Raw genomic sequence first — 10,965 nt, 5'->3', positions numbered from 1 at the left:
GGGAATGTCAATGTACCCCCTAGCCGCCCTGCCATTGAGGGTAGTGAGGACGGAGGAAGGAGACGAGTGGTTTCTGACTGTAAAAGTGGCCATCCATGACTTTGTCACTTCCTCATGCACCTCTGGGAAGAAAGGAACCGAGGCTGAACGTGGTCAAGAGCCATGGCCTGCATCAAGAAACCAATCATCCAGCTGTGAGGACTTCCGACTGCACACCTCCAGCCCGATACTCACGGTTCCCTGGGCAAGCATGGTCGTCAACTTTGCGTCCGATACGGTAGTGGCGACAACACCCATGGGGAGCAGCCCCACTGAATCTTCATCTTCGGAGGACGATAGCCCATCCACCGATGCTGCTATTGATATCTGCAGTACTGACCCATCAGTCTTAAGGAGGAACTATGAAGCAAACTTTATCATGTATTTGAAATATTATTACCGTTTCTCAAAACCCCTGAAATTGACATAAGAATCAAAGCAAAGTCCATAAAAATTAAACACGCGAGTGTCTTCTGGTGTATTCAATAGTTTATTTGGTTGACAACAGTTCGACTAGAGTATGAAAAACTGAGTATGTTTCTGTTACATTAGCAGTACAGAAAAACACACTTGGATTCATATCCACATCCAAAATAACCATGCATTAAAACAGGCATAAAAATCAACTTAATTGTAAAGAAAAACACAGGTAAAGGTTAAGGCATAATCACTGATCATTTGATCACCCAGAACAGCTCTAGAACTAAAATGTCAGGACAGATAATGTTTTACTAATAAATGGCTTTTCACCTCATAGCACAGCTTGCAGATTGTCAGCTACATAAACCAACAGTGAAATATTCAAACAGCATACATTTTCTTTATGAATAACAGTTCTGATTATGAGAAACAGTGACTAAATTCTTCATATTTGAACCAGAGACTGAAAACAAAACATTTACACAAAATATGATTTTCAACTTAAATATTCAAGTTACAAATAACAGCAAATGCATATGTTTTTTCATCATCATTAGCATATATACATGTCAAACTGCCAGCTGTTCATGGTCCTCATTCTAACTTTTTGATTTGAAGTAGTCCAATGCCAAATGAATGATCAGATTGGCATATTATAAATGAATAATGACGTGCTTAATTTTGCAGATTCGAAGGGTTGTTAGTCACACATCTTCCTTCAATAACACTGAGATAAATTACTCCACATTAAGTGCTTTGTGCAAAACATAAACTCAAAGTGACACTGGCGTTCTGACTAGGACAACACGGTAAATCAATTGGAAAGGAAGCACAAATAAACACTCAGCATGGAGTTTGTATTTCGATAAAGGCACATATATTAGCTTTGCAATTCAAATCCCCAGAGCAACTTTGGCTTTGAGAAGATATTGTTTCCTGTTCATCAATGTAAAGCTTCAAAGTGCAGATTTTCTTATGAACACAGAGTGATAACTGCTTTATAAATAGCGTGAGTGAAGATTCAGCACCTCCATCACCCAAACTGCCCAGCTACTGATAACAGCAAGAGTGTAGTTAGTGTGCATATTTATATACGCATCTTCTCGTGTTTGGCATAGAATCTCTCTCTTTTTTTTTTTTGCATACAATTTCCAGCAAATAAAATAAATCTAGCATTATAGGATGCTTTAAAAATCAGTTTTGGTGCTGCATTAAGCCACGATATAATACTGCAAAATAACAGTGCCAGTTTGTCTTAAATATTGTACAATTTTGACCAAAAAAGAAAATACACTAAATTTACTAAAAAAAGAAACGCGCTAGTTTGCAATTGAAAAAAAAAAAATCTATTTTACCTGAAAACCCTTTTTAGAATTTCTTTACACATTAACTCAGAACATACAGTAAATAGAAGTGTTTAATATTTATATCTCGTTTTAAATAACGTAAAGGATCCATGCATATGTCTATGTGTTAAGGCTTTTTATCTTTGGTAGCTTAAAGCCATTCTGAACAATAAAGTTTGTCACTGAGTACTTGCATTTTGACGCGGTGTGAAAGAGACACTCATCTATGCGGTAATTCAGAGTAAATCACACAAAACCTGAAACGTCCAGTTTATATTTCACCCAGTTTAGTTTTGGGCTGAAATCTAAGCTTGACGTTTTGACTGACATTTTAGCTGCCAGACTTTCACACAGTGTTTCATACAGATCATAAACAGTCTTATGTTTGTAGTGTCTTATAGAAACATGGGCAACACCAATAGAGAACAATAATGGAAAGCGTGAGAAAATCCTAACTGTTCTTGAAGAGTGCAAGTGTCATTATGCATTGACAGAAACTGAGTTACATCTCAGGTGGCTTTAGGTAGATCTAAATACATTTAAACGTTATTATACTTCATATCTCTTATTCTATTATCTATTATCTCTTATTATATTACAAACTTCGTTTATGTAGGCATATATCAGAGGTCACATGACTGAAAATGAGTGATCTGGGAAACATATCATGATCGAGGAAAACCCCAAAACAGAGGATGTGGTGTGAAAAGATTATCTAACATAAACCGTGAGATATTAGGAAGCAGTGGCATGTGATTTTGTGTTGAAATAGAGAGGACTGATTTGAGACATGTGCTAACTGAAAGCTTTCATGTGCTAGTGTCAAGGTCAGGAGAGGACAGGCAGGCCTGTGTTAGGTCAGACAGTCTGACAACACCTCCATCTTCACTGGTGTGGCGGCTGTGGCGGGACACGTGCACTGCTCGATGTTTGGGCCGTTCTGGCTGAGCTGGATTTTGAGTTTTTCCAGCTCATAGTTGTGCAGGTACTCCTGGATGAGGTAGCGTTCGCGCTTTATACGGGCTTTCACTTCTGACGGCACGTCTGGGATTAACCACGCCACAAAGAACTTCACCACAAACACCACATGCTGGAGAGAAGAAGAGTATTAGGACAAGTTTAGTACTTATTTCAGCACTGATGACATAAATGTATCGAAGATCAAAATGTGATAAATCGATAAATATAGAGAATTAATGAAGCAGTTAGTCAGGGTGTAACTTCTTTATCATATTGTTATTACTATTTTAAATAGAGGTTGACCGATGTGTTGGTTTTGCCAATTAATCGGCACCGATAGTTGATTGATGGAATTATCGGCTATCGGCAAAAATCTATGCTGATAGTTTTACCCGTTGCTTCCGTTGCTGGAAAGGTCTGCTGTTATATATGATATATATTATATAACATATGTTATATATTACGAGGCGGAAATGAACACCATGTGCTGTTTGTTTTGACACATGAAGCTGCGCGCTGGCTTCAGACATGGGTTTACATTTTGTCTAATAAAGTCTGAATTCGTCAGAGCTATAATTTAGTGCTATAATGTGTTTCTCTTTCTGTTTGCTCTGTTTTTTTTTTAAACACTGAACTTCAAACTCATCTATGTCACATTGTTCATTCTTGAAGTAAACTTTTCCTGTTTTTTTTTTTATTAAATCAACTGCTTTAGACCGCCGCTCAAGTTGAACATGACGCGTCTGGTGTTTGTGATAACTGCGAGTTCTCCTAGATGCAGCACTGTGCTTTTGCCCAGTATGTGACTGTAATAGTAAATGTTGAAATTAATAAAAAATAAAAAATTTACTATTACAAGTAAAAAATAATTAACATTTTAAAGTCTATTCTGTTAACATTAATTAAATTGTGAACTAACTGCACTTGTATTTCAAATCTTAAAAGCAAACTTTTAAAACAACTACTACTTCTACTAGGGGTGTGCTCAAAATATCGATTCTTAGATACATACCGATATAATAAAAAAAGATACAGTATCGATATTCTAGCCCTTAGTATCGATACTCCGCCCAGCCATTAGGGGGCGCAGCGGCGCCCGCGAGTTTCAAAAAATCCATGGAAAATGTTAAAGCAAGATGTAGCATTTAAGTGATTTCATAGTGAAATATGTTATGGCAGTACATGGTGTCACAAAAAAGAATTATAAGAAGATTTAATAAGAAGTTAAGAATAATAAGAAGAAGATTTTGTGCTTGTGTGAGCTCAGACTGTACCCTTGGAAAGTTAAATGTTGACTTGTGGTAATTTCCAGATTAATACAATTTGTGTACAATTAATCAGAGCACTTAAAGTTGCAAATATTTAAGCAAAATGCAGTTATAATGCACTTTTGTCTTCAATAAATTGAAGAAAAATGCAGAGTTCTGTTTGTTGAGTAAATGTGTTCAGCATTAACTAATTGGCTCTGGCCCATGTATTTTTATTGAATCGTATCGAATCGTGTCACATTGTATCAAATCGTATCGAGACAGCTCTGTATCGAGGTACGTATCGAATCGTGACCTGTGTATCGAGGTATGTATCGTATCGCCAGGTTCTCCAAGGTATACAGCCCTAACTTCTACTAACATATATTAATAGACAGATAGATAATATAATATTAATGAAAAAAAAAACACTTAAGTGTACTTATGACTTAACTCTTAACATACTTGAATACAATTTGGAAAATATCACGTTGTAATATCAAATTAATTGTTTTACTATGAATTCATTATTTTACTTTTATTTTTATTTTTGTCATATTTTCACTTTATTATCATAGCACAGTGTAGACATAACAGAAGCAAAGTCGGAGAAGAGAGGGGGGCGTGACTGGGAAAGGTCCTCGAGCCAGGATTCGAACTTGGGACACCCATAGCATAACTGCGTTATATGTCGGCTTGGTCCCACGATGCTATTGATATTTTATCATGCTTTAAAGGATACTTATTTTGCAATGTTTACTAATATATTAAAGAACATGAAAACTTTAATAGTTTTAACTGTAGTGTATTTAATATTACATTTGAAGGTATCACATTTTAAATGTACTAAATTAAAACAGGCTTATTTCAAATGGGCAAAAAAGTCAATATAAATTATATTAAAGAATATTTAACTTCACCATAAATGCTGTCAGTACATTCAGCAGTACATTTTAACCATATTTCAAAAGTAATTATGAAATTACATATAAAGAAGTATTTCAGTTCTACTTAAGAGGTTCAACTTCAGTTAACTAAAATACATTTTTATTTTATAATACATTTCGAATACATTTTCAATTCAGTTTGTAAGTATGTATATCTTATAAAGCATTTTTAAAGTTATTTTTGACACAGGAATGAAGAGAATTTAAGAGCTCATACCTCCATAATGATGATAAAGGCTAATTTGGCAGCGAGAATGTGCCAGAACTGCATGGTATGAGTGTACTGTTTCTCATGTCCTGGAGGGTAGCGGTAGTCACGGTACCTATAGCATCCACACAGCATTCATGTTTATTACACATTTACCAGTGTCACAATAAATCTGTCAATTAAAAGATACAGTACAAAGAAACACAACAGTACCTGCAGGTGGTGATGTTGGAGCCATAAAACCAATCTGGGTTTTCACCATCGTCTGGACGGTTTGTCTGTTTGAACTCAGAGATGTTGAAGACTGAAAGGCTGTCGTTGATGTATCCTTCCATCGTGCTCTGAGAACCCGGGCTATACGCGTACTTATACACCAGCCGAGGGATCATGTCAGAAGTGAATGCGACAATGAAAGCCTGAAAGACAAATAAATGACATTTAATGCGGTTCCACAACCTACTTTGATATTTCTATTCAGGCTAAGCTTCATTACCAGTTTATAAGCAAATTAAAGGCTATAGAATTATTGAAAATAATACAGTAAGGCTGTAAGTAAGGCTGTCATTAACAATTACTTAAGTAATCGAGTAATCAGTTGAGTATTTTGACGATTAACCGAGTAATCGGATAATTATAAAAATAGACCTAAGCGAACAATAGCTCTTAAGATTACTTAAATACAGTACATATATAATAGTAATGAGGCAATAATTAGTTCAAATAAAGTATCAAAAGCGAGTAATCATATGGTTTTATTGAACAAAACTGTTAAAATACACAATTTATCATAAACAAAAGAGCTACATTATACATTATCACAAATTCGTGCAGAGGGTGCCAACGGCCTGACAATTGTTTTTACACTTTAATTTACCTTGCATGATACTGACTAAAGAACATTTAATTCAAACGTCCTCTTACTCTTTAATATTTGGCCATTTCTTCACAAGTCACGACAGAATTGCTACAGCCACTGTAGTTTCTTGAATAACTCAGTGAAAGTTTAAACTTTTATTTTGAAATCACGACCAACAGTTAGCATCTTGAGAAAGATATTGATGTATTCTCCTGGGTTTGCATAGATCTATAAATGATTTACCTTACAAATCTGATGAAATGGCGCACGTTGTGTTAATTCCCAGATTATCGTTATAATAAACCCAAACTCACAACAATATGCAGAGATGGAGTTTGAGATGCTCCACGCATGTAAATGATAACAGTTTGGAGCCGCTCTGAGACGAACGTACCTAAACCTGCATCGCATATATTTATTTAATGGAATCATAGTGTTTGTGAATCCACAATAGCATTTATTGTGATTTTTAAATGTGTTTAAAAGGTTAGTTCACCCAAAAATGAAAATTCTGTCATCAATTACTCCCTCATGTCGTTTCAAACCCGTGAGACCTCCATTCATCTTCGGTTTAGCTGTCTGACCCTCCATAGACAGCAAGGATACTATCACGATCAATGCACAGAAACATAGCAAGGACATCTGTAAAATAGTCCATGTGACATCAGAGGTTCAACCGTAATTTTACAAAGGTACGAGAATACTTTTTGTACGCAAAGAAAACAAAAATAACGACTTTATTCAACAGTTCGTCTCCTCTACGTCAGCGTAGCGTCATTTTGGAGAATATCCGCTGGACGGAAACTGTGTTTAGCTTCGTAAAATTACAGTTGAAACCCTGATATCACATGGATTATTTTACTCATCTCCTTGCTATGTTTCTGGACCTTGATCGTGTAAGGATCCTTGCTGTCTGTGGAGGGTCCGAAAGCTCTCAGATTCCATCAAAAACATGAAGAGGTCTCACGGGTTTGAAACGACATGAGGGTGAGTAATTAATGACAAAATTTTCATTTTTGGGTGAACTATCCCTTTAATATATCGTGCAGCCTTGGAAAATGGTCTAATAATCAGGGATGCACATAAGTGGTCCGCATGCGTGACCAAAATTAAAAATGCGCTGTATAAATAAGTTCTGACAGCACATTTGCGTACCGACATGGATGACAGCTGTTAATGCACAATTACTATTTTAGATCGACAAATTGTACTGTATATGATTTCTATTCAAACTGAAAGCATAATCTAGGCTAGCCGCTGCCGTTTTCAAAGCAAAACTGTGACATTTCATTCACTGACGCTCTTCAATCAGCCCGATCTCACGCCAATTCGTACATATTTTACGAGGTGGCTGAGGAATTAGGCTGGTTTAGCGCTGCTGATTGAAGAGCGTCAGTGAATGAAATGTCACAGTTTTGCTTAATCGTACGTATTTTACGAGTTGCCAATTCGTATGAATTTGTACGAATGACCTACATCTATCCCCGCCCCTAAACCTACCCGTCACTGGGGTTTAGATGTCGTATGTCGAGTGATGTCGTATGAATTCGTACGAATTAGCCACCTTGTAAAATATGTACGAATTGCCGTGAGATAGCGTTGGCTAAACCCAAAAGCGCATATACTTACTTGCTGATTTTACGTTTAAAAATGATGAAAATTAAAATTAACATAATAATAATAATAATATATGATATAAAACATTAGCATTTTATTTTTAAGTTTACTATAAAATAATAGTATTTGTATATAATACTAACTTTTTATTTTAAAATAAAATAGTATTAATCACACTTGATTATTTAGTTCACTATTATTAATAAAAATGTTTATAGTTATATTTTATGGGTCACACTACATGCTGTGGCCGTGTGGACCAAACCAAATCTCCAGGTTCTCATATGAAAACCAGGCTGAAAAACTTATGTGCACCCCTGCTAATAATGCATTTAATGGATTCTCGTCTGTGGAATGCGCCACTTCCGGTATTTTGCCGATTACTCGACACAGGCAAAATGCAATCAAGGATTTTTTTTAAATCGAGTACTTGAATGAATCGAGGAATCGTGACAGCCCTAGATGTAGGTCTACAAACAAATTCATATAAGCTTATTTTGAATCAGTCCAAAAGACTCAATGAACTATCGTTTTGAATTGTTCAACTAACGTCAAAGTGGTTCCTGACTCATTATTACTACAGACTCACATTGGTGACCACTGAGAAAACGGCAATCATGTTGAGGATCTCATCCCATGCGCCGATGCTGTGCGCTTTGGCTGCCACGGGCCGACGGAACTGAGTGGTGAATTTCCAGGCGTCCACTCGCACTTCCAAGATATTATTCATCAGAGCCAGCAGAGGAGCCAGCGGGAAAGAGGCCACGAACAGGGTGATGAAGCCAAACTGGATAACTGCAAAACAAAGACACATAAAGACAAGCTACAGCACCATCTGTGAGTAAGACTGAGTTACTGCAGGCTGAACGTTTGTTCATAATAGAAGGTGATGGTGTATGGAGCCCCAGACGTGACATGCGGGAGGAAAAATATTTATACATTAACTAACAATTAGTTCCCATGACTTACTAATACATCAGCACGTTTTACTAATTCATTCCCACATTTATGTAAATCGTGCATGTTTTACTAATTCATCAGTAAAGTAGTGAATTCATGTGTATTCACTGTCAGCAATTTCATAAACCCTGTCCTTTTTTGGGTAGTGAGAAAAGACTGCTATTGCTGCTGTTATGAAGAAAGTATGCCAGGACTGTAACGGGGATGTAGCCTATTCTCAAAGAGGGTGCATTCAGATATTCACAAATCATTCAACAAACAGAACAGATTAGTACATTGTACGCATGATGTACTTAAAACAAGGACAAATTAGTAAGTTTTACTCATGATGTACTTAAAAGGAGGTGATAAATTAGTAAGTCGTGGGAAATAATTGTTCATTTTTGGCCATATTTTTATAATTTTTTTTCCTGCATGTCACGTCTGGGGCTCTGTGGTGGTGAGTTAAAGTAAATCAGTATTAGTTAAGCTACATTGAAGATACTTACCTTTAAATATACTTTTTATAAAGTGATTAGCAGCACTAAAAGTTTTACAAGACTAACAACAAGAAAACAGGAAATATTTGAACCATTTACAGATGTTAGTTAGGGTAGCAGCATATTCTCACATATTTGTGTAGCAACAACTCTAGTCTACCACATCCAGTTCTCAAAAGTCTTGTGAACAAATGTTCTGTATGCGTTTTCTGGCCTTCTTTCAGTGACTTAAAAAATAGATTTTTTCACTAACCATGCAAAAAACACACATAAACTTGGACATGTTGCTTACATATTATTGTAGCACAGTTTGTGCGGAATACAGCATAATCAGACTTTAGCCATTAATATGTTAGGGAGGCTGTGATGGACAGTGGATTGTACTGTTGTTTAACAACATGCCAACTGATCAGCTGACGTCTTTCCAAAAAAACGTTCAATAGACAAAAAGTTCATAAAACTTTGAAAACTAAGATCAGCGTATGCCACTGCAAAGACAGTAAGTTCATCCCTCACAGCCTTATTTTATATGGTGTCTACCCTGACTTAAGTGTAGAGCAGATCATAACTTACTTAAAAGCTGGACAATATTAATTGGGCACAAAAACAACAAGGACCTCAATTAGGGTGACAGATTAAAATTTGAATCAGGGCTTTCCAATAATAATAAAAAAAAAAAATACATTTAAATTTTTAATTGCACAATATTTGCTGAGAAAAGCCCTTAAATGAAGCACTGTAAAGGGTTTGTACAGATCCTTTACAGATCATTATAAAATAATAAGCACTGACAGTGATCGGGACCCCAGCGCAATCAAATGGGCATGACATATTGTTTTGACCTGAAATTATTACCTTTCTTGTAGAAACCATAAAAATATCAAGTACAAAGTATTCCAGAGATCTGTGTAATAATTTAAAACAATATATTGATTTTAATTTTTATATAGCCACCTTATTTGTCCCGTAAGAGGGGGCTCGGACGTTCCGATCTCATCCAATTCCAGCTATTTTTAGCTATACAAAACAGCTTGTTTTGCTGCTTGATACTACAAATTGGTGTGTCTTACAATTTTATTTTAATGTATTATCTTACTCACTGGTTATTAGTGCAAACAGTTATACCGTTTATAGCACTTTATTACCCTAAAGCGGCTAATGAACCGGAAGTCTCGCACAGTCACAGAAAATGGCTTACTTCTGCGTAGAAAAATGAGGTGGATACTTTATGAATTGTTATATATCATGTTATACAGTATATTATATGATAATGTGGTTAAACATTTTTCAGCACTGATGTACTTTAGCTGCCGGATACTCACCCATCTCCAGGTACTCATAGAAGAGTCCGAGCTGACCGAAGCTCTGCAGGTCATGGTCCTGCTCCCAGCGGCTGTACAGACTCTCCGGGTGTTTCCGGGCACTTCTGCTCACCCACCAGTTACACAGCCAGCTACACACAGAGAGAGATATATAAAACACCACCCACTAACACATGAAAATGCACAGGAACACATATTACGTGGATCTGAATCATTCACTTTCTCCGTTTATTATCATCAAAATAGACACTACATGCACTATATACCCTGGTCATGCAACTGATTATGATTGTGTGATTATGTCATGTCATGTGGACTTACGGGACGAGAGCTTCCTGTATGTTCCCCCACACCTGTTTACCCACCATCACGATCACTAACTGAGTGGTTAACTCGACCAAACAGCCGCCTGGCTCACACTGAAAACACAATTATAATGATCATAAATAAACAATTACTTAAAAACGATCTACTAATAAGTGTAATATTAAACGATAATATACATTTTCATGAATGTATTTACTCTTATTCTTAAACTCTATGCTCAATTAATATAAAATAGAG

General features: G+C 36.2%; 1 protein-coding gene across 2 annotated transcripts in view; it reads right to left on the bottom strand.

Moving 5' to 3' along the window:
• Window positions 1–516: 516 nt before the first annotated feature.
• LOC306866430 (anoctamin-5-like) overlaps window positions 517–10,965 on the bottom strand; it is a 34,521-nt gene continuing 24,072 nt past the window's right edge. For both annotated transcript variants that reach the window (XM_079411644.1, XM_079411645.1), the window contains 6 exons: window positions 10,723–10,820; window positions 10,402–10,532; window positions 8,230–8,435; window positions 5,381–5,583; window positions 5,177–5,282; window positions 517–2,895 (listed from right to left, as the gene is read on the bottom strand). In XM_079411644.1, the coding sequence (XP_079267770.1) occupies window positions 2,659–2,895; window positions 5,177–5,282; window positions 5,381–5,583; window positions 8,230–8,435; window positions 10,402–10,532; window positions 10,723–10,820 (981 nt within the window). In that variant the 3' untranslated portion in view covers window positions 517–2,658. The remainder of the gene's footprint in view (window positions 2,896–5,176; window positions 5,283–5,380; window positions 5,584–8,229; window positions 8,436–10,401; window positions 10,533–10,722; window positions 10,821–10,965) is intronic.

The sequence above is a fragment of the Barbus barbus genome (assembly GCF_936440315.1).
Source record: "Barbus barbus genome assembly, chromosome: 48".
NCBI lineage: Eukaryota > Metazoa > Chordata > Actinopteri > Cypriniformes > Cyprinidae > Barbus > Barbus barbus.
This window is presented reverse-complemented; position numbering and strand designations above follow the sequence as displayed.